Here is a 22,695-nt window from a genome sequence, read left to right as displayed (position 1 = left end):
ATGCTCTGCAAGCACAGTCTTCTCCGTTTCCTCAACTCTCTGGATTTCAAAGGTTTTCGACACGACTTTGTGGAACTTGACCTTCAAAAATGCAGTCCGTGGGTTAGGTAAAGGAGGATCTGCTTGTTTTTCGGTGGGAGCAGGCGCCGGCAAGGCTTCATAGATGGCCATATTTCCCGAACGCGAGAAAACCTGTCGCAAATCTTAATAGATGAACCACAAGACTGTTTATTACTTACAAACAGATGAGGAACCAAAGACGTTTCGCCTAATGGTGCCACGAGAATTTGATCGATGTCAAGATCCTGAGGCTTTCTGGGGGGGTCTTGTGGCAAAGACAGTGCAGCAGGAGAGCAAGAATCCACTAATATATTCTCCAACGTAGAGATAGCAGTGGTCGAGAATACAAGAGTCAACTTTGGTAGTGACCAAATCTATAGAACTCGATATTAGCTAGCTTCATCCCAAAAAGTCAATGTGAGGCTGACCTCCATGACGCCCTGTGGTCGCACGAGCACGAGCCACTGACTTCTGTTGCCAGCTGTTACAGCCGCCTGCAGTGTAGACGTATTCTTATCTGCATGTGCTGCTGCAGGGGTAGTCTCGCTCGCCTCTATATCGAAGAGACCGATAGTATCTGTGAAAAAACAGCCTGCAATATAGCGAGATGTCTACATTGAAGCAGTAAATAGTGTGGAACAAGGTAAGCGAAATCATAAATACCTTGTCACCCATTGGAGACATATCTTTGCGTCGAATCTTTCCTCGCTCCGTTTCACCAATAAAAAGACCGATAGACTCGTCTTCTCGCAGGATAAGTACAAAGGGATCACAAATACTGCATGATTTAATTTTTGCACGAGGCAAACTACCATCCATATCTTTGATAACTTGTCTTTCATTACCGTCTTTATTCCACCTCATTAGTCACCAATGCACAAAGTTTGTAGGAATATCGTACCGGGCTCCAGCACACGGATAGAATTCGTCATGACATGCAATATAGTGGTGCGCTGAAAGAATGGAGCTGCGCTTATAGTTGTCCCAGGTATGCGAGTGGGAATAGCGACATCGGTCTTTGCGGTTCGGGTTGCTATCTGCGAGGGTTTAGCGAATAAAACGTACCAAAAAAAAATTACCTACCCGCGAAACACCTGGTGTAGGATTGGCGTCTGTGCTAATTATGATCGTGTCAATTTCAGCTGAAAATGGGCCCATAGACTTCTCATAAGAGAGACCATTGACACGTTGGGACTGGCGAACGGGAAGAGACCAGATTCCTCGTGCCCCTCCAAGTACATGCAGTTTCCGCTTAGTGCGCGTCGGAAGGTCACGCTGTGCTTAATTGTTAGTTGAAGTAGCAGTCTGTAAGATTATATCAACTCGCTTGGAAAAGGGTGAATCCGCCTAAATGACCTGCTCCTGTGGCAGCAACAAGTTCCGGAACAAAACGTTCCTAAAAAAGATTGAGCAGAGTCTGACCAATCAAAAGTCATATACTTACTCCGTTCTTAGCAAGAGAGAATGTCATATCAGCGATTGGGCCATATGCAGGTAACGAGTCGCACAATGAAAGGTGAATGATGGAACGAGTCTTTGTCGTAGCACTAGCTCCCGATGCTGCTCCAACTGCCATCTGTGTGGCTGTCTGTGAATCGCCGTATAGATCTGTGGCGCATGAGTAGAGTTTCAAAACCGCGTGGAAATGCAACCAACCATCGTCATCGTCTAAATCCATACTATCAGAAAAATTCATAGTGGTGGAAACGCCAGTTTGCTGCGCAGGAAGCTCGAGAGGTACCTCTTCTCTAGCGGTCTTCATCAATACCGACGGTCCAACCATGCTCCCTACGAAAAGCAGGTCGTCATTCAGTAGTCTGGCGACAGCTGGTATGGTTGTCTGAGCAATAACGGGTAATAGCACTAGTTTGGATACAGTCCTCCCGTCAAGGATAATCTCGATGGGGTGTATCATGCCATCCCTTCGAATAACAAAGAAAGTCTTTTCATCGACAAACACGAGCCGACTACCTTCGAGATACAGGCCAAGGTCTTTGTCTGCTGGAGGCATTGGCATATCACTGACGCGTGTAGCCCAGCCATTGACAGGAAGGGACACACGGCGAGCTGCTTGATCGACATAAATGATGGAATTGCTTGTGAGGACGATGACACCTCCAAGTGAAGTTGCGCAGGGGAGGAGAGACACGCTGTCGTAAGGGAGACCGTCGACAGCCGTGATAATGGGGTAATTTCGACTCATGAGATCCAAGGTGAATATATAGAGGCGAGCCGTGTCACGGTACTCCTTGAGACGACTATATGGAACGTGTCATTGTGTGAAAATTAAGCAAAGCATGCCACGTACCCAGCCCACGTCTGCTCAGATTGGCAAAGCACCGCGACCGTTGGATTGTTGTATCCAGGGAGGAAAACAAAATCGATGACGTTCCGAATGCGTTCATCGACATCGTTGACGAGGTCTAGCACGAAACTTGGAGAGTATGGTACGTCCCTGTTGGTTGTTCGAATTTGTATCGAGCCGGAAGTGGGGGAATTCAGAAGAATGCATACCTTGTATGGTTTTGTTCCTGTTCCATTACATCGAGTTCTGCTTGAGTCTGAAAGAACGGAAGAATAGCGAATGCGTCCTTTGGAAGAGATAGTGCTGCACACCGGGACAAGGGGTCCGCACGCAATTCTGTTCTGAAAAGGGGACTATCCAATGAAACCTGAAAACTGGTCACATATACGCGCAGCAATGGAGACAAAAACGAACCATCTGGGGCGCTCGCTCATACGTATGTATTGAAACGGTGACAAGATCGTGTGCAGCGTCCGACCACTCAAGAAGAGCTATCTGGAATTACGATCAAGAACCACTATGAGACGCAGAATGCATGCCATCATACCTTGGCGTCCTTGAAGGACACTAATAGACGATCTAGTTGGTCGTCATAAGTTGACATAATACGCACGCTCTCCATGCCAGTGACAGTGCCATGCAAAGTATGCTCTCGCACAAAGTGAAAGCGTGACACCATTGAAGGATCTTTCTTTGCAGTAGCCTGTAATGCAACTAAGCTACCCTCTCCAAATTCAGGCTGGATATTCACCTTTACAGAGCCCATATTAACCCACCCTTCTCCACCCTCATCCATCTCCACTTCGCCCTCCACAGCCTCAGTGCCTTTTCGTACATGAGCCCTTCGCTCTCGCTCATTTTCAATGTAAGTTGAGATTTGCGGTGGTTGCTCCCACACTTCGAAAATGCGCAAAAGGTTGGATCTTGAAACAACAACATTGGTAAGAACGCGAGGTAGCTTTTCTTGGCTGGAAGATCCAGTGATAGTTGAGGGCGTTAGTTTGAGTGTCGTTGCGAACTCAACACCACTAGGGGGGAGTATGTCGTGTCTCAAGGCATGCATTTCTCCCTCAGCGACAAGTGCACCCCGGTCTGATCAAAATTGTAAATTTGTTTGTTTCTAAAGGTCTTGCCAAACAACCTCTTTTAATTGATTATGTAACTAGGAAATCGATGCACCCGGCCACTCCGCCATCATGGCAGCCGCTCACCCCGAATATGTTGCGTGCTTTGAGGCCAGTCTATGGGCATTCTTTTCCGGCGAGCCCCCTACCGGCCAGCTCCGTTTTGCACTCCCAGAGGTTGCGAACTCCACTGCTTCCTTGTTCACCAACATCGCAAAGACCCTCCCTTCGCACTATTTCAGAGAATCAGCACCGGCGGCGACGAAATTAACAAGAACTGTTACGCCGATGACTACACCACGCAGCAGCAGCTTAAGAGGACTGGCATGACGCTGACAGTGCCTTGACACGTTCATACAGACCACTCATGGTGCACTGATTGCCCAGGGAAAGACGCCTGTCGTATGGGAAGGTGTGCGCTGCCCTTTATTTGAACAACAGTATCAAATGAAGACGATTGGTCATTTAGAAATTGGAATATTACACTCTCAAACGAGACTATTGTGATGTAAGTATGATACTATCATGATCTGACTCCGCTGATTCATCTGTATTGAAAGGGTTTAAATTTCTTCTGCAGATGCTGCAGCAGTGGTAGAAAAGGGTTTCAGGATCATCCAAACACCATCAAATTACTTCTACTTGGTCAGTTGACGAGTTTTTCTACAGAACACGATGTCATCATGTCCTTATTAAGTTATTATCCCAGTCTTCTGGAGCTGGTGAGTGGCCCAACTGGGTTAGTCTTCATATTGTCGAATGTACTCGATCTGAACGGGCATCCCTTGGGAGAACAGAAGTAGCGGCCCCTTCGGATCCTGGTCCGAGGTAAGTATGAATGTCGAAGATGGCCACGCATCTCACAATGTTTCGTTAGGCATATACCTTTGATCCATTGGCAAACTTGACCGAGGCGCAGTACGAACTTGTTCCCGGAGGTAAACACGATCTAGTCTCGAGGTCAAATCGATCTTTCTGAGCAATCTGCAGGCGAGCAAATTCTATGGAGTGAACAGTCTGGTCCCCAAAATGTTGACTCGATCATGTGGCCACGCGCTGCATCATCAGCAGAAATTTTCTGGAGTGGAAAGCAGCCCACCGGCGCTGCACTCACGTCACCGAAGCACTTCCTCGTTTGCATGTAAGTAGTTCTTCTTGATGTGGAAGTACTTAATGATATATGAATTATACAGGACGTCAGGTACAGGATGGTACAGCGCGGCGTCAATGCCATCCATCCTACTCCAGCCGCAGTGGTGTGCGTTTCGACCGGACCCATGCGATATGTACGAACTTGATCCGAACTCTAGGTCTTTTCACAAATTTGTTTTGGTGTTATTTAGTCTGCACCGTTGCTTACAAGATGTGTACAGCTCTCGTTCACCAAAAACTGACTTATATCGAGAAATTTGTGCCTCGGCTTTGCAAGAAGTCACGCGGCAGAAATGGAAGTTGACGAAATGTTCGAGTGATGGATGCACTGAACAATGATTAATGATTCACGAAGTATCCACATTTTTTTGGCTTGTTTTTGGCAATAAATTGTATCCATACTAGTACGTGTATATAGCCCACATGGATATCTTGACTGGAATTCTGAAAATAGCAGGTAGTAACAACACCCGTCCCACGCATGCAATATTTTTAGATTTACATAAAACCTAGAACGTTTGAGTCCTGGTGACTCTACCGTACCAGTGATCAATGCATCAGGCTTTACTTGTTCCCGAAGTTCTCCTAGAGATATTTGTCTATGTGAATACTATACCATCTACATCGACACAGAAATTGCTTGCAGCGCTTGCAAGGACATGCAAAATCTTTCACGAGCCTGCGATGGATTTACTGTGGACCGAAATCCATGGGTTAGAACCACTGCTAGGCTGTGTAGCAAGGTTATATCCACTGATATATCGTAGTGGTACAAGGGTCAGTGCACGATGTCATTACGCTTTGTTTGTTTATTTTCGGCTGACCGAGCGTCCACATAACAGTGGGACGATTTTTTTTCCTGGGCGAAGGGCGTCGAGCCATTATCTGCCCATGAGGCCCGTCAATTTCTGCGTCACTCCTCCCGTATACGCACATTGAACATAAAAAGGACCCATCCTCAACTTATCTCTGTCATTCCCGCCAATGTATGCGTATTTCCGAGGTTGAGGTCGTTAAGTCTTTCCACCGCATTTTTGAACCTCTTTCTGCCTCACACGCTGCACCAATGTCATCTATTGACCGTCGACAAGGGTCTGCAATCTTTCGTGACACGTTGCATTGCTTTGGAGCATTTGGACATCCACATTGACACACTAAGCTATTATGACAGCGCAACGGAGCTGTCCCTGCTATCCGATAGGATTCGTTGGTGCACGCGGCTTGTAACTCTGTCTTGTCCAATGCTCGACTTGGCAACATGGAAGCACCTCTCCTGCCTCCCTACTCTTCTCAAATTGGAAATTGATCAAGGGTATGATGACCCTCCTTCGCTGCCAGAACAAGATATCGTGAATTTCTCACCATTCCTTAATATCACAACTCTTTCCTTTCGACAGCTGTTCTATGCTGCAAACATCATCATGGTCATACAACACTCGCAATTTCCCTCGCTGAAAGAGTTCAGGTTTGAAGCCGACTATCTGTCTTCAGAAGAGGCCGAGGAACTCTTTCATGCTCTGTCCCGCTGTAAAGCGTGTCGGACTCTAGAAGAAATCATCATTTGTTCTCCTGATGAGAGTGGCCTTGCACGCCTAAACAGCGAGCATTTGACATCAATTCCACATTTCCTTTGCTTTACACAGCTTCGAACCCTGCAGCTCATGTTTTGCAATTCCTGCATCTACCTGGACAATGACATTCTCTTGCAAGCTATGTCTAGTTGGCCGCACATCCGCACTCTGACAATCAACTGCTTAGACGGCCATCTTTCTTCTTCCGAAGTCTCCCTCCATGGATTATTCACAGCGCTCAGTCTATGTCCACAATTGCATACACTACGGATTCCAATCAATATTGCAACTATCGACGTTGATCCTGATGCTGAGCCAATACAACATACCTCCCTACGAACTTTGGAACTTTTGGATACATCTCAGTCTCAAATAGCAGATGCTGAAACTCTCGCTCGCATCATTTCCGCCTGGCTCCCTTGTGTCGACAAAGTTGAAAGCATGGATAGGACTTGGGATGAAGTCAACAAGCATTTCAAATCTTCGGCAGCAGCTACTGCGCTGTATGTCGCGGGAGCCTCCTAGAATAGTTAAGCTTGGAATACCTTCACGTCTGGGAATGTTGTTACATACCTTAAAGTTCTTTCATTCCTTCGTTGTCGTTGTCGTTGACTGTAGTTATAAACTGCATCACCTCAACATACTTAATCGCCAGCAAGAACTCACCGGTTCACTGATTTGTATGATTTCCAACACGATTATTGGCGTCAGGTGGGGGTCAATTCATCTTCTGGCAGTCTGACTGCTTTCTTCATCATGTTAGACAAATGATCCGATCACCTTCGGACGTTTCCTATCGTCAATTACAGTAAAAATCGGTTTCTCGCCTCCAAAGTGTAAGGAGCAGCATTTTGGATGCCTACTACGCCGTGAAAACTGAAAAGAGCACGCGGAGGTCATGATGGTAGACGAATAGGAGAAAATACAGCTAGGAGAGAAATGGACGGCTGAAGGAGACACCAGAATCGAGAGCGCAGGAGAATATGTTAGATAAGATCCAGTGGATGGATGCTCGGCGCTCGAGTCTCGAGTCTTTGAGTTCAGAAGCAAAATCTATCTTCATAGATGAACATATTGGATCGCATAAATCGGTGCACACAACTTGACTTATTTCCGCTCCCTGATCCCACTCTTCCCCCTCTGTTCACCTTGGATTGCTTTCTCCCTTTCCCTCGCTTCCCTGATCATCTCGCCTTCCTGTCTCCACTCTTTACGCTCAAATGCATCCCATTGTTCACGAGCATCTACCCAACGTTCTTGTACATCCCCCACGCTACCTGCCATTGGGCCTGCAGCAGATGAGAACAATGAAAAGGTGTTGGGCCTCATCGATGTAGGGACGGACGAAGCTTCAAGTGTCCCTTCTGGTGCCGGGGCGTCGTGTGGTGGTACGAATACGTATCCTGTAGCTCTATCAATAGCGCGTGTTAAGTGAAGCATTGAGGCTTTATCCTGCGCGAAAAAGTAAGTCAATATTCGGACTACGTAGCAAGAAATCTCATCACATACCTCTACGGCTAACGTTTCGAATTCTACAAGTCCATAGTCCTCGATTACAGAGCACAATTCCTTGGTGAGAGCAGTGTACCGCGGTGATGAAGTGTTTAGTGCGTTCTCCAAATAGGAAAGATCCTGAACCTCCGTGTAAAAATTGAGATTGAAATCTACAAGAAAGGTAAGTGACGTTGGTATGTTGCATGGTCACCAATACGCACCCAGGTCTCCGTATTGAGCTATCAAATCAACCTTTGACAAAACATTGACATGCGGCAGTTCCAAGTGTAGCATAGTCCGGAGGGACAGGAGAAGTACGGAAACATATTTCGCGGCATCGGTCACATAGTGCGCATCACAGAGATGAACGGCAGCTAACTAGCGTCGTTCAGTGAATCCTAACGACAGAACTAATATAATAGAACGCACCCTAAAACCGATCTTCGTCAATCGTTGCACTATGTTTCTCAGCGCCTCGTGATGTGTGCTGAGCTCGACCTGACCGGGTATGTCGAATAGTACATATCCGTCGGATCCCAGCTCTTGGAGCCGTGCCTCGAGCCAATCGAAGTTGGCGTATAGGTACTCCATACAGAATAGGATGCCTCCGTTGGGGCCAAGTCCGTGCTCGTCCATGACATCCTGGAGGGTGATTAAAGAAGTTATATTGATGGCACATGGATAAGGTATGTTGTCGTTAGCTGGGTCAAGGTTGACAATGGATATTGGGCGATTCAAAGCAGTAAATAACTGGTACTTTCCATGGCAGTAGGTCGATTTACCGCTTCCTGGCGCTCCACACACCACTTCACCAAATGGCATAGTAGGAAAGTGTAAGGGACCATGTGATCATGATGCGGTCAAAAGTTCTATATTTATGTGTATTTTGAGATGTTCCTGACTTGGGTTTGGCCTGCAGCAAACACGTTCTCTACCAAATTATCCGTGGACCTACCCTGCTGTCAGGCTGGTGTCTGCTTCGATTGTATTCAAGTGTCGCTTTTTAGCCTCTCGTCCTGCTTTTCACCCTGGTTTGTTTTTTTTGAGCCGGTTGTTATCTATCTCGTCGCTTCATCGTAGGCTCTCTGTTCACATATCAAGTCCTTGACGCACAGATTTGCAGCCCTCGAATGTTCGCGATGAATGAGATCCACAGAAACCCGTACCAACGTGTTGAGATATAGCCTGTCGCAAATCTTCCATAGGGGTTCCGACTATATCTTTCCCATAGTGTAGTGATTTAAGCTCGTGACGTATACCACAAAAAATTAGCGCCGGCAGTTTCTTTGGTTCTTTTCTCGTGTTTAAAACATCGCATCGAAGTTCGACACAGAACGAGTTCGAGGAAAACGGTGTACCTTGACAGGGTCCTCATACTGTATTTGACATGAGCGCAGAACAGGAGCTTCGTTATCAAAATTTGACACCCACCACCCAGAACGGTATATCTGACACGACAACCTCTGTACCCTTCATTCTACATTTCGCCTTCAATATCTCATAATCTCCAACCAGCTGCTCTGCGTTCTTGTCACACGTCAGAACTTTAAGGCTTGGGAGCGCATCCACTGCTTCGATAATAGGCTGGAGCGTGTTGCGGTAAACGTGATTGGGATTTCTGAAAGAAAGGTGTTCGATAGTGGGCGGGAGGTCGGGTGCTAGTGGAAAATGTGTGGGCACATGGTAAATTACTAGCTCTTCCAGAGCAGTGCACATACGGAGCAGAGCAGCAGAATAGATATTGTAGTGCCCGAGACGGAGGGAGCGAAGTCGCGGCGCGTGCAGAGAAAGAATACTTCGATGCGTGGGTCCTGGTATATCTCGCAGCTCTAGGATGCGCAGGGAGTCGGCGGATGATTCAAGCAACCAGGTTAAAACATCTGGTGTTGGAAACCTCGTCAGGGCAAGCTCATACAAGCAGACCTCTGCACCAGGTCGGTGTGCCAACTCGTCAGCGTCGGTATTCATCCGCAGAACCGGCGTAGTGGCAGTGCGCCATGGCCACGCCGCAATCTCCTTTTCAATTTTGAGAAATTGGATGTTATTCCATATCTTGAGCAATTGGAAAAGGATGGGCGATTGAAGTCCACACTGCACCAGTGTAAGCGCTTTTATTTTCCTCCCTACATCTCCCAGCTTCTTTAGTATCTCCTCCTCGAATTCGTGTAATCCGGTGATGCTCAGCGCGAGCTCGTACAACTGAGGGCAAGCTTGCAGAAGGATTACAAAGTCATCCGCACTGCATCCGAGTCCCCCATTCGAAGTTCCCCCGATTGATATTTCGAGGATTCGTACACATTCACCTAAGGCTTTCCCCCGGCCTGGCGAAGAGAGTAGTGCTGCACGAAATATGGGGATATTGTGTTGCTCAAGTTTTGTGGCGCAACGAAAGAGTAAGGTTTGTGCAGGTCCTGACCAGGTCTTGCACACCAGCGCAGCAGTTTTGAGGAGGGTATAGTTTGGGGTGCGCAGCGAGGTGTAGTACCCGTGTTCTAAGATGCATAAGACAAGTTCAGGAGGAACGAAAGACATCTGGAGAGTTTATCAGCTGAGATCTGAATTGCTAGACTCCGATCTGCAGTACGTCACCACCAATTGTTCGAATCAGATATTTATGCGATGATTGGATTGCAGGTTTCTGGATATATGTGACGGCGATGTACCAGTATTTGCTTGTCGCAGGGGCCAGTTAGAGGTTCAGAATTGAACGTTCGTCGAACTCGCAGTCAATAATACCCGGTTATCCGCCGTACAGTCATCCGATTTAAAGGCACAACTTGCTTGTCTGACGTACGTTTCCAACTTGCAAGGGCAATGTTCACAGCAAAAGGTTAAGAAACCATCCAGCTCGGAGTAACCTATACCACTTATCACCACTAACACTCAGGAAACTTAACATTACTGAATCAACAATTTCCGACATCCGTCAATCTAAATAGTCCTGTGGATAGTAAAACAACACATTTCAAGCCGACTCGTAACAGACTTTTACATGCGAATAATGAGCTGCTTGATCGCCGACATCCACAAGCCAATGTCATCTGTCTGCGAGCCACGAGTGAGAAGGTCGACATGTATAGACAATGCAGCATCTCGGTCATGCGCCTCCATGGCTGTCAAGCAACCCTTGAATCAGGATTGCCCAAGCGTATTGATGGGAAACACGTACCTCTGGCCAAAACAAGCAACTGGTCAACCACAGGCTTGGATAATGTTTCACAATTCAAAGCATCAAATAGAGAATTGATTCGGCGCTCAAGGTCATCGGCCATTCGTCTTTGTTGGGGCTATGGAAGATTGTCACAGAAGAGCTTCAATCACAGAAGACAATCACGTACTTGCGTCGTCTGCTTCATCCGTGTGAGTTGCTCGTTAATGACATTGAAGATGGGTAACGCAGACTCGGGGATATGAGCCCGGTCTCCAGGGGCTAGAATTAATAATCAACCATGTGTCTGCTGCATCATTGAGAAGACGTACGATATTTTGGTGGCGGTGGACCTTGTCGAGAACGTGGAGGCTGCGTGTTGCTGGCACCTCCGGCTGATGCAACTCCAGGAGGTCCCTGCTGAGGAGGTAGACCGGCAAGCGGATGTGGTGCGGGAGGCACTCGCAGTGGACCCTGAGGAATTCCACGGGGCTGCGGCTGCTGCTGGACTTGGCCAGGAGGAAGTGCGTATGGACCTGGTGGTGGTTGCTGAGCTTGGCCGGAAGAAGGTGCATAGGGACCTGGCGGCGGTGCCAGAGGACCAGCCTGTCCTGGTGGAGGTGCTGCGTATGGTCCAGGTGGGCCGAGTGGCTGTCCAGGGCCACGTAGAGGACCAGGTGGCGGAGTAGCACGCGCATACGGCCCAGGAGGCTGCAACTGAGCGGGCTGCATGGACGGCGAGTATGGACCAGGAACAGAAGGAAGAGAAGCATGCTGTTGGGCGGGAGACATCAACCGATTTGAGGGTGGTTGCATGCCCTGTGGATGAGCAGGAGGCCCAGAGGGAGGTCGAGTCTGAGTGGGAGGTGGTGGGTGCATCATCCGCTGTGCCACCCGACTTTGCACACTTGTTGGTCGTGGCGGAGGGGGAAGAGGAGCGTTCTGACCATGTCCACCCGCATGTGGGGAGCCAAGTGCAGGAGGGGACGCAATTCTGGGAGAGGGAGCATTGGGGAAGGGAGACACTATAGCCAGGGGCTTCTGAAGATTCAGTGAAGATGAGGCGCGACGATCATTGGTCACAACGGGAGCATCATTCCAGCCACCGTTTGGCATGCGTTTCGGTGGTGCAGAAGGTATAGGACCACGGGACGGTGGCAAATGTTGGTGTTGGGCTGACTGTGGAACTGAAGTGGGGTGGATCGGCCTGGTAGCAGCGGGTACAGCATATGGATCGTAGGATGGCTGAGAGATGGATTGAGCAGGCGCATATGTCTGAGCAGGGACAGGTGGTGGGTAGCTGGCGTAGCCAAATGATGCGGGGGGAATAGTAGACGTAAGGTCCGATTGAATGGCAGCACGGCTGGTGCCTGCTGCAGGAGCAGCTGGGGTTACATTGCGCTCTCCAGAAGCAATCAATAGACGCTCCCTGATTCCTGCACAGTCCAACGCAGACCCTATGTAATCTGCCGGCGTTAACTTCAAAAAGGTAACAGCCTCTTTCACCAAACCCTGAGTACTGAGCACGTCTGCATACTCAAAGTACCGATCGTACAACGCGGCGAGTTTGTACGTCTTGGCACCGGCGTCTTCACCTGGTACCTGTGCCAAATCGCCGTCCACATACTTGGTAGCATCGCGGAATACGGTCACCTTCTCTATGAAAGTGTGTAAAGCGAAGGCATGGGCTGCATACCGCGAACTGTTCAGTTGATCTTGATCATCCAATAACAAAATCTCCTCTTCGGCGAGCTCCTCGATCCAGATGTTCAAGAGTCTCTCCAGCTTTCCTGCAGCTAGATATGTCAAAGTCGCCGTCTTCCTCAACTCAAGGGAATCGTCCTCGTTTTCTGCACTGCCTTCATGCATCAGACTGCTCTGGAATTCCAGCCTACTCCCAAGTTGCTCCGCAAGGTTCGAAAACTCCTCCTGGCTCGCAAAGGTACACAGCACCACAAATATCTCCTGCCATTCTCGCAGGTCGGCATTCTGTACGATGTCCGAGAGATCATTGGTGACAATGCTCTGGAATAAACGAAGATAGGGATATGAGGTGGTACGCCGTTCGAAGTAAGCCTTCTGGGTGCGTTGAAGAAGATCTTCGCCACCCTTGATCGCGAGTAAGATAGCGTCCGCGTAGCGTTCGGCAGAAAGACACAATGAAACAGCAGACTCGAAGTCACCAAGCACCAGTGCTTTCGTCACCAGCCCATCCGTCTCACTCTCGTCAGAGGGGTAGATCTTGAACGTGTTCTTCAGGTTCTCACTTGCTACACTCGAGGGACCAGACCCAATGGTAGCAGCGACACTTGAATCAAGACCGTAGTTATGATGAGGCACCTCGAGTTCGGGCGCAGCACCAATTGTGCTGAAGAAGTCAGCACCCGCATCCATCTGGGGTGTACCAAGGGCACCTTCATCACCAAAGAGACTTGGAGCAGTAGTCGTGGATTCACCATCTGTGACCTGGACGGCGTCGGATGCAACGCTGGCGCTTACCTCCGAAGGCGTCCTTTCGACACCCATTGTCAACAAATCCTCTTCACTACCATCGTATTGTGCTTCTGGTTCTGCAAAGGACACCACTGGCTCGTGGGGTTTCGCTAGGTCCGCGCCAGCTTCATCCACGCTATAGCTGGACGTGTTGACTGATACAACCTCCTTCAGCTTCGCAACCGCTTCCTCGACACGCCCCTTGATCTCCTCTTTAGAGTAACCTAACAGCGTGACAAGTTCGTCCCTCGAATTCGCACGGAACAAACTAAGGAGGGCCTTCCAGCCATCTTCACCAGCTTTCTCCGAGCGTACCCGCTCTGCGAATGTGCTCAAGGTATTGGTATCCACAGCTTGTTGTAACTTTTGCGCTCGGTCGACAATATCTGTCTCTGTGATAACTTTTCGGATGTGCACTACGCTGCTCTGGTTTTTCCCTGAGGCTGCAGGTAAATTACCAACGCTGACGAGCTGCCCGCCGAACCCAAACGAACAGGAAGATGGGCGGCGAAGCCACTTGGGTGGTTGTTTGAGACTGAGCGTCGGAGCCGTGGTACGGGAGTAACCTGGCACGTCAAATACATCTGCACCATCGAGTTTTGGGGTCACAGGGGGGACTGTAGAATCATTCGTGGACTGGATAGAGTGAATTCCAACCGTGCCATCAAAGAAAGCGGTAGCCAGGAGATCAGGATTTCGTGGGCACCATTCCACTTGGAAAGCCCAATTACCCGCAGAAGGAAGCTGTTTAAAGGCAAAGTTAGAACATTAGACTTCAATAAATCGAGCCATACCTCGCCGATGATCTCAGATGTCTGCGGGTTCCAACAGAGGGCGCGGTTGTCCTTTCCACACGAAAGCAAGAGGTCTGCATCATGCTTGCACCACGAGAGCGACAGAACACCCTTCTCGTGCCCTGTAAGGATCTAAGAACAACATGGGGCACATTAACAGTGAACGAATGGATATATTAAAAGCGTACTTTTTCCGGTGCGCGTGCGTTTCGAAGATCCCAAACCATGATGACGGGAGACAAGTCATCCTCGGAAGCTGTAACAAGACGAGTTGCCTGAATTGAAATCCCAATTAGTTCCCGAGCCATAACTGTTAGAATTGTGAGCGCCTACATTGTCAGGGTGCCACGCAATCGCACTCATGCCGCGTCTGCCGCCAACGGCCATTCCACTACCAACGCCACTTTGGCCTGCAAGCGTGCCCGCACCACCGCCGTAAGCAAGGGCGACTACCTCACGTTTCCCTCGCAGATCCCATACTACAGTATAGCCCGTACTGCTAGCGCCTGCAAGCACGTATTGTACTTGTTGGTTCCAAGCAACAGAAGTGATTTCATCAAGCTTTGTGCTCCTCGTGCCCGGCGTAGGAGAGTACGGCTTCGACGGGTCATTGAGATCCCAGATATAAACCTATATTGCGACAAACGTGTTAGGGGGAGAATGATTTGCGATTTGCAGAGGAGAGTCTGCGCACCTCGCCGTTGATGGCACCAGAAGCCAGAAGGTTTGTTTGTATGGGGTTGAAATCAAGGCCACGGACAGGACCAGTATGACTGGTGTTGCGAAGGATCAAAGATTCACAGACGCTGGGTACGCTAGTCAGCTGATGAAACCTCGTAAGAAAATGTACGTACTCGGCGTTATCAATGATTTTCGCTGGGTCCCACAGGGCAAGTTCGCCGTTCTCCATACCAGCTGCAATGACCCCACGTGAGCGGTCTCTATGCACTTGACCCCATGCAAGACGGTTGAACCTATGACGATCATTTTCATGGACTTCTATTGTTGCACGCGACTAGCACGCTCACCTTGAGCTGTCGGTGACCGCGCCCTTTGGGGCAGGCAAACCATCTCCTCCGAGATCATATTCGTTCTTGTCCATGAAATCAGGTTGCCATATCTCGAGCTGAGATTCATTCGAAAAAGACTCGTCGAGTGCGCCAGCAACCGAGCCAGTCGCAATAAGGGGGAGCGACGCGGTCGGTGACCACGCAAAAGTGGACGTCCTGTAGATTTCTTTAAGCTTCATGACGGATGTTTGGGTCAAGCCCTTCAAGACGTGTCAATATCTACGAAAACTTGTCCGCAGTTTTCGTACAAAGTCTACTAAACGTGGTCCGTTATCTACCAAATATGTATATAACAGTTTGTGCTAAATTTGTCACCCTGGTAACTATTCTGGTATTTGCACCTTCGACCTGTAGTACCTCGGACAATTCAGAATAACATTGACCAACACCATGATGGACACTACTTCCTGACTTGCGTACTTCCGAGAAAAGTTTCAACTCGTGGAGGATGATGCTGTACTTGCGACAACATCATACTTTCCTCAGGACTTTGGCTTGTCAAATATGTACACCTATTGGTGTAGTTGGGACAAAACCAACCACTCTCCCGAAAGTCACTGTTATCATACACGGAATTTATACTGCCTCACGTCACCCTTGCACTCCGTAGTCAACGGATAACCACTTCGCTGTGCATCGAACATGCCCAAGGCTGAACGCCTTCGTCTGCCATGCTTCCGGCTTGACCAATACGAGCTGTGGAATACGAGGTGTGGGCAGTTTGCAGAGGCTTTCTATTGATAATTTCATCATGTCAGTCTTCTATCGCGCTAACTTGCATTCTAAGCCATCTTGATCGGCACTCTGCGATGCCGGCTCATTTGTTCGATCGCGAGGAGATTGACTGAGATGCTGTGTATTGTCGCTCTGATTCGTCGGAAATGTCGCCCTTTGACCCTGTAGTGGTTCTGTTAGGTCCTGCCCTGTTTCAAAATTTCATTGGTGACTAGTGAAGACGGTGAGAACTATGGAGAAGTTCGGCAGTATTCGCTTAATCGACACCGAAGTCTCCGCAAGCTCAGAACGTTCACGTTTGTCTCCTCCTTCGCTTCGTTTCCATAGTATGGTGATTTCCTCAGTCATGTTTAATCAATCATTGATTTGACGTCTTACTTCAAAGTCACGCTTTACTCAATATGACGATCAACTCCCCGACACGCTGGCCTCTACCCTGGCACTGAAATCATGACAATAAGGTTTGCATGCTCTCAAGCTCCGGAGCAAGGCAAAGTCCTGAGCAAGGCAAGGTCCTCATGAGAGGACATGACTCCAAGAGCGCCGCACATCTGTTGACTTCCACTTTCATACGAGCGTCAAGGATAGTTGAACCTGCTTTTGCTTTTGGCCAGACTGCCGCTCAATCACTGGCCAGCCTGTATTCGCCAACTATATGCTTACACTCACACTATGTATTGTGCCCATCGTCCACAGGTAAACTGGATCTCATTTCTCGCGTACGCATCAGACCGCGTGTTTTACAACCTGTTTGTCTCGTGTATAATGCCTCATGGTCGCCAATAGTCCTCTTATGTGTTTCCCCAGTTTAAAAGCTGCGTTCACAAATCACCCATGTAAGAGCCTCACCCGCTCACAATGTTTGCTTCCTCCTTCAATCCCGCTGTCCGACCTCCCACCCGCTGTGGAGCAGCCAAAGTACGAGATGTGTTTGTTACCCATATGCCTCACGCTGATCACGTTGTGCTGTGCAGAATTATTTCCTCCCGGTCCCGTCGGGCTTCTCTCTCCAGGTTTTCAAGGCCCCAACGATGTCTGCACGTCCGTATGCAGCGAAAGTGGACTTAGACTACCGTCCTATGGCACGGGCGGACTCTCAGTCCAGACAACAGTCCGGACACGTTCCTCGCCAGCAGGAACCCACGAGGAAGCTATTAAAGGCACCTCCGCCCGAGGAGACAGGCTTTGCTAAGCGATCGTACGAGCACAAGCCAAGCTCCGGGAGATACGCTATTCACGCCGGACCTGTGCCCGACACATACATTTATGAGCGCTCAATATCGTCCAAGGTTGCATACCCCTACTCGCCTTCTGACGTAACGAGCGAATGCGACTCTATATTCTCAGTGAATACACAGATCTCTTCCGGCTCATCGAGTAGCAGCAGTGTCACGGATAGCCCCCCAAACACACGGATGCTTCAGATCAGAGCTGCTTCACCGAGCTCTGAGCAAACACATTCGCGTTCACCCCATTCGTACCACCCCAGGGGTATGTCGGCTTTCCCACAAGGGCATTCATGCCCTTCATGTGGTGAGGCGAGTTCTCCGCCAAGAACATCATCTATGGCTGGCAATAAGGGGAACTACGCCCCTTATCCTTCACGTCCACTCCCTACGCCCCCAGTGAGCGCCAGAGTACGTAAGGACAGCATTCTCCTAGCAAGCGAGCGCTCTATTATGTCATATGACACCCGTCAGCACTCGACATCACTCAAGCATGGTGAACGCATGCCATTCCCGGCTCCACCGGTAGTTGAGCAAGGGAGAAATAGTATGGGCATGCAGCTGTCGCGCTCATCGTCCCTCAAGGGGAACCTCTCCATTAGTATCCCACCACCTCCGGGTTTGGATTTGGTCCCTGGTGGTCATTACGAGTACCCTCCTGTTCAGGGACCCGTACAGGACACTGAACCAAATTTCCGACCGCCTAGCGCACCGCATCGCCGGAATTTTGATGGCGATCACACTCAAACCTTGCCACAGCAGCCGGGGTGCCTCGCACGGTCTGTGCGGTGGTGCGATGACTTGATATGTCCATCGCCTATTTTCCCGAATCAGAGAAGGAAGGGATGGTTTAATCGCAGAGGGTGTGTCGCACTTTTTTGACGTGTATGAAGGCTAACCCGTAGTTCTTTAGGGACCAGCTCTGGCGAAACGATGGTTCCTACCGGGCACCAGCACCAGGAGACGCGTACCCTCCTGACCTCGAGGGCTATCCAGAGCCCGGAGGTGGGTGGCAGAATGAGGAAGGAACTCGCATTGACATCAATCATCGTTTGATACCCAAACCGCCGTTGCGCTCTGTATTGAAGCCAACGAATTATAAATGTCAGGATGGTATTATTGCTGGTTACCTCACCGCTGTCCCCTCGCCGATATCCGACGACGAGTGACAATCGGATGCATCACGAGTCCGCTTTCCCACTTCATCATTATCTAGCACGCACGCACGCACTCTCCGATCAACTTTTCGCTTTCGATGTTTTATTCGTTCAGGTGTTCTCCGCCACATTTTATCGGAGCTGGTATACTGTCTCTAGCATTATGACGGTGATAAGTTACATCCTTGCATGTTTGTACATTAGTCTGATGAGAGAGATATGACCTCATATTCATCCCCGCTCGTCCTTGTATTTAATCTGGCGGGAATTCCCTTCGCCTGCCCTTCACTCTTTCGCCGTTTCTTGGTTGGTTGAGGCGGTCTAAGTGAGTAAGCCCAATCTGCATCGTTTTCATCGTCATCATCCGACTCCTCGGCATCAACCAGCCTTATCTGGCTCGTAAAATCTTCTCCCTCAATTTCGTCCGGGTCCGATACATCTTCATATACCCTTTTCTTTCTTGGTTGGGCTGGTTTCCGAATTCGTGACGGGCCAGCCGTGGTGCTTTCTTGCAGATCCAGCATATCGGGAGATTGCCCGTTAATAGCAGCCTTCTTGCTCTTTACTTTACGCCCATGTCTCCTGAAGGAGCATTGGATTCTGGGCCCGCCTCCATTGACGATATCTTCGCGAGCGAAGCGGGTGAGCCGGAGCGCTTGATTACCGGGTGCGACGTAAACATTCACAGTGTATGCCGTTGACGAAAAGGTCTCCTCGAGGTACCGCAACACAAGCATCTGCACAATTAGCGACTCCATATCCTTTCACATCAGATCAGATCAGATCAAATTCTACATGGGAAACAAGAACTCACGTCCTTTGATAGCCTCACTTTACCCCCAGCCACGGAATCATAATCAATCTGTATCTTCTCTTTAGCATTTCGGCGCTTTCCGCCGCCACCAGTTTCGAATGAACCACCACCCAAACCGCGCGCCAGGTCACTGAGGCCAGAAATAGTCAGCCGCCCGCCGCTACCCTCCACAGCTTCGAGTATCTTTAGAATCTGCCACGCTTCAACTGTAGCGTCCTTGTGTTCCACGTTGGCAGGAAGTCTTGTGCAGTTATCGCAATGGCCACATCGGTCCATTGCATCTGATTCGTTCGTGGTCCATGAGGCCATTGAGAGATCGGATGATTCCGAAAAGTATCTATAACGATCGCCGGACGTTCTTGTGACACAAGCACGAATTAGGCTTACCTTGCAAATAAGATCTTGCGGCACTCTTGCATGTCTTGCGCGAAACGTAATATGTCATGCACTAAGGGGGACATGGGGAAGTCTTTCATGATGGTTCATATTCAAATATGGAGATGACTCACATTTCACCATGCCGTCCTGATCACTGCAAGTAATGGAAGCCTGACGAGTAGCATCCTGTGGACGATAGTACAACACGCAGTCTGCATCTTGGCCATCTCGCCCAGCACGCCCAGACTCCTGATAATAACCGTCGAGAGACTTCTGTGAAATGGCGAGCACTCGGTGAATACGCAGAACACTGCTTTGAGGCTTCACGAACCGATATCTTGAATACCATTTTAGCAACTGAATTGCAGAAAACACCTGAAATGAAAGACGCACTGTATGGTGGAGCACGAATCTAACATTGCCCTTGTCAATTCCTAGGCCAAAAGCTACCCCAGTCATCAGGACCCGAAGTCCATGTGATGTGACACATGAGGCGGACCTATTGTAGCGCAAACTACCTGAACTTTCCCTTCCCTCCATTGCATGTGAAGCCTTTCTTTCTGCTCATCCTCGACATTCGCGTGGTAGACGCCCGTTTTGATGCGGCCGTTGCTAACCGCTTGGATGCTTTCAGCAACCGATTCTGCATCCTTCAAAAATGTGAAGTCGATGTCTGCGATGGCTAGGATCAAAATACCTTTCTTGTGAGGCAATATATGATACCACTATCATTTCTGTGATTTTGCAAAATGTAGTCCGACATTGTCACAATGAGTTCTTTTGCTGAAGATGGTTTTGGCAAGACAGTGTAATGCAGATTTTTGCGGTACAGAGGAGCAGAAAAATACACTGTGCCATCTGGTGGGGCAGCTGTGCGCAATGACATATCGCTTTAGTTGTTCGCACATTCAAAAAAACATGCACACCTTTCCCATCTATCACCGGTTTCATTTTGAGAATCTTGAGAATATCTTGGAGGACTCTCGGAGGGCAGGTTGCAGACAATGCGAGAATGGGCACATGAGGAAAGAACTGGCGAAGGATGCTCAGTTTTTTGTAGTCTGGGCTGATGGGCGATCGGTGAGATGGTTGTATGTCTGTAGGGGCGAAAAATGTACCGAAAATCGTGACCCATTTGAGAAGCGCAGTGAGCTTCATCGATAACGATCCGAGCTTGTGCAAACTAATCATAGGATTTCAATATTACGGGCTCGGAACCTACCAAGCTTTCCACCTTCCACAAGCTTGCGCAGAAGAGACATAAATGTCTTACTTTTAGCTATTTTCTCTGGCTGATCATAAATCAGTCCAAGATCGTTTTTTCGGTTGCTGTATTACCGTGACGTAGCATAATTTAATGTCCCGACCTTGATGTCCATGCACCCGAGACGATGCCATGGATGTTAGTCTTTGCTGAATCTCGTTAAGTAAGTGACGTGGAGTTCCCCCTGTTAACATTACAGCTTCCACTGGAAGGACCTCAATATTGAAGACAAGAAATTTCAGATAAAAGCAAATATACCTCCTGACTCTTTCAGATGTAGAATCTGATCCGTCATCAGGGAAATAAGGGGAGATATCACAAGTGTACACCCTGGTGTCAGGAGAGCAGGAAGTTGATAGGTTAATGACTTGCCACCTCCTGCAACAGTACGTTAGCAACGGGTAAAAGACGACATCTATCGTCCTACCGGTGGGCATGACACACACAATATCTCGGCCATCCATATTGGCATTGCAGACTCTGTTAACGGTCTTTTGAGATTCAGAAAGCAAGTCGGACACCGCACTGACCCTTTCTGGCACAGTCGAAAGTCACCAATATTGAAAACCTTCTTCATGGTCAGCTGCAGCTGTGTTGACCAGTCGAAGCTGACAGTGTAGTCGACTGTAGCTGCTTTACCCTTACCCTTAGTCCGGACAGCGTCATTGAGCCCCCTTGATGGTTGCACAAGGTTGATACGGCTGCGTTCTCGAGTGAGGTCGTCTTTTTCAGCAATTAAGGTCCCCCGTAGAGCAGTCAACTTTTTTATCTGCTCGTCTATCCCTTGTATTTCAACCTCTAGAGAAGACAATCGGGTGTTGACATCATGTTTTTGAAGATACGACGGCGTCTTCGCAGATTGAGATGGATGTGCAACATTAACAGGCACACCGGGACGTTGATCCATGAGCGTCATCTCAAGAATATCTTCCATCTGCGGGTGTAAACGTCAACGAAGACTACCGGAAATTGAATCCTAGTACCCACGTCATCTGATCCGACATGATCTGAAAGGTAGCTGGACTTATTGCGAATCATGTATCGTCGTGAAATGCTCCGTACTTTTCCTGTGTCTAGATAAAGCCAGCCCAAGGCTCGGTCGCGGTCGTGACGGAGACTTTGAGTAATAGTGGTGCACACTAGGCACGGGTGATGTCAAGGCAGTGAAAACAGATGCAAGCGGCACGTGAGAAACGCGGAGCGGACGCGACGCGTCTAGATCATTGTGACATGTCATTGTGAGTCGTGACAACTGATTCAGAGTCAAGCCTGCCACTGGTACAGTACTTGGGCCAAGTTTGTTAGTGCCAACATTCTATTAGATCTGTGTAAGTCATCAATCGCTTCAGTGAAGTTGCTGAGCGCTGAATATTGAATCGTGAACTTTCCGAGTCGTTGTTAAACTTCACGGCAGACTCCCAGAGCTCCGCTCAGCTGAGTCAGCTTCTCCGAGGCTGAATGATTGCTGCCGCATCAGCCTTGTCTAATTTAGTCGTGCGTCTTTATTTCTGCCTAGACTTTGCTCTTGGTATCGCAGATATAGGTTTTCCCGGTGTCAATGCTTTGTATCTGACGCTTACCAAGTCGAATTTTCCAGATCGTATTTTCACGTCCACGCTGTGAATCTAATCTTCTCTCCAATAGGACCAGCGGCATTTAAACGAATCGACGGCCAGCTTCTACATAATACTCATCCTTTGGTTATCGGACTGTCATTCGTTTTACGTTTACAGTGACATGGACATGAAGCTTATACGTACACAGCGGTCCGTACGCGTAAACCCTTGAGCCCCAAGTAGGTTGTTCAGGAGACAGTCTGACATAGTTCCTTTTGGTCTAGTCGCATGAGGATGCATTTTCAAGCGTAAGCAATGCCTTTTCCTATCAGAATATTCCCTTACAGTGACCAC

General features: G+C 48.8%; 8 protein-coding genes across 8 annotated transcripts; 4 read left to right on the top strand and 4 right to left on the bottom strand.

Annotated features, from left to right (window-relative positions):
- Positions 1-3,516: 3,516 nt before the first annotated feature.
- On the top strand, positions 3,517-4,220 carry HD556DRAFT_1394740 (uncharacterized protein). Its single transcript, XM_041303654.1, is given in 5 exon segments — positions 3,517-3,915; positions 3,942-3,944; positions 3,963-3,997; positions 4,050-4,169; positions 4,187-4,220. The coding sequence occupies 1 exon segment, from the start codon at positions 3,562-3,564 to the stop codon at positions 3,817-3,819; it is 258 nt and encodes an 85-aa protein (XP_041156986.1). The 5' UTR covers positions 3,517-3,561; the 3' UTR covers positions 3,820-3,915; positions 3,942-3,944; positions 3,963-3,997; positions 4,050-4,169; positions 4,187-4,220.
- HD556DRAFT_1537998 (uncharacterized protein) lies at positions 3,517-5,232 on the top strand. Its single transcript, XM_041309676.1, has 8 exons — positions 3,517-3,901; positions 3,959-3,997; positions 4,070-4,134; positions 4,159-4,211; positions 4,367-4,427; positions 4,480-4,630; positions 4,683-4,775; positions 4,833-5,232. The coding sequence occupies exons 1-8, from the start codon at positions 3,894-3,896 to the stop codon at positions 4,978-4,980; spliced, it is 618 nt and encodes a 205-aa protein (XP_041156985.1). The 5' UTR covers positions 3,517-3,893; the 3' UTR covers positions 4,981-5,232.
- On the top strand, positions 5,141-7,028 carry HD556DRAFT_754144 (uncharacterized protein). The gene is made up of 2 exons (XM_041311511.1): positions 5,141-5,418; positions 5,484-7,028. The coding sequence occupies exons 1-2, from the start codon at positions 5,194-5,196 to the stop codon at positions 6,735-6,737; spliced, it is 1,479 nt and encodes a 492-aa protein (XP_041156984.1). The 5' UTR covers positions 5,141-5,193; the 3' UTR covers positions 6,738-7,028.
- Positions 7,029-7,136: 108 nt separating this feature from the next.
- Positions 7,137-8,285, bottom strand: HD556DRAFT_754322 (uncharacterized protein). The gene is made up of 4 exons (XM_041311512.1): positions 8,136-8,285; positions 7,928-8,080; positions 7,722-7,876; positions 7,137-7,664 (listed from the first exon to the last, which is right to left on the bottom strand). The coding sequence occupies exons 2-4, from the start codon at positions 7,998-8,000 to the stop codon at positions 7,320-7,322; spliced, it is 573 nt and encodes a 190-aa protein (XP_041156983.1). The 5' UTR covers positions 8,001-8,080; positions 8,136-8,285; the 3' UTR covers positions 7,137-7,319.
- A 300-nt stretch (positions 8,286-8,585) lies between these two features.
- On the bottom strand, positions 8,586-10,632 carry HD556DRAFT_1394717 (uncharacterized protein). The gene is made up of 4 exons (XM_041303653.1): positions 10,595-10,632; positions 9,138-10,537; positions 8,820-9,082; positions 8,586-8,764 (listed from the first exon to the last, which is right to left on the bottom strand). Exons 2-3 carry the CDS (start codon positions 10,236-10,238, stop codon positions 9,011-9,013), a joined length of 1,173 nt encoding a protein of 390 aa, XP_041156982.1. The 5' UTR covers positions 10,239-10,537; positions 10,595-10,632; the 3' UTR covers positions 8,586-8,764; positions 8,820-9,010.
- HD556DRAFT_1394712 (uncharacterized protein) lies at positions 10,531-15,404 on the bottom strand. Its single transcript, XM_041303652.1, has 10 exons — positions 15,170-15,404; positions 14,996-15,115; positions 14,836-14,947; positions 14,475-14,771; positions 14,330-14,416; positions 14,142-14,273; positions 11,187-14,091; positions 11,045-11,136; positions 10,876-10,993; positions 10,531-10,819 (listed from the first exon to the last, which is right to left on the bottom strand). The coding sequence occupies exons 1-10, from the start codon at positions 15,388-15,390 to the stop codon at positions 10,695-10,697; spliced, it is 4,209 nt and encodes a 1,402-aa protein (XP_041156981.1). The 5' UTR covers positions 15,391-15,404; the 3' UTR covers positions 10,531-10,694.
- A 968-nt stretch (positions 15,405-16,372) lies between these two features.
- Positions 16,373-18,416, top strand: HD556DRAFT_754119 (uncharacterized protein). The gene is made up of 3 exons (XM_041311510.1): positions 16,373-16,864; positions 16,921-18,035; positions 18,086-18,416. Exons 1-3 carry the CDS (start codon positions 16,805-16,807, stop codon positions 18,339-18,341), a joined length of 1,431 nt encoding a protein of 476 aa, XP_041156980.1. The 5' UTR covers positions 16,373-16,804; the 3' UTR covers positions 18,342-18,416.
- A 50-nt stretch (positions 18,417-18,466) lies between these two features.
- HD556DRAFT_1394688 (P-loop containing nucleoside triphosphate hydrolase protein) lies at positions 18,467-21,965 on the bottom strand. The gene is made up of 16 exons (XM_041303651.1): positions 21,773-21,965; positions 21,316-21,719; positions 21,213-21,265; positions 21,044-21,163; positions 20,860-20,990; positions 20,744-20,813; positions 20,640-20,694; positions 20,448-20,587; positions 20,219-20,391; positions 20,021-20,171; positions 19,915-19,967; positions 19,853-19,858; positions 19,653-19,794; positions 19,531-19,591; positions 19,144-19,480; positions 18,467-19,090 (listed from the first exon to the last, which is right to left on the bottom strand). Exons 1-16 carry the CDS (start codon positions 21,821-21,823, stop codon positions 18,530-18,532), a joined length of 2,508 nt encoding a protein of 835 aa, XP_041156979.1. The 5' UTR covers positions 21,824-21,965; the 3' UTR covers positions 18,467-18,529.
- Positions 21,966-22,695: the final 730 nt, after the last annotated feature.

Source organism: Suillus plorans, assembly GCF_016647745.1.
Source record: "Suillus plorans strain S12 chromosome Unknown HD556scaffold_54, whole genome shotgun sequence".
In the NCBI taxonomy this organism is placed as follows: domain Eukaryota; kingdom Fungi; phylum Basidiomycota; class Agaricomycetes; order Boletales; family Suillaceae; genus Suillus; species Suillus plorans.
The sequence above is the reverse complement of the archived record's forward strand: the minus strand, read 5'-3'. Positions and strand labels throughout refer to the sequence as shown.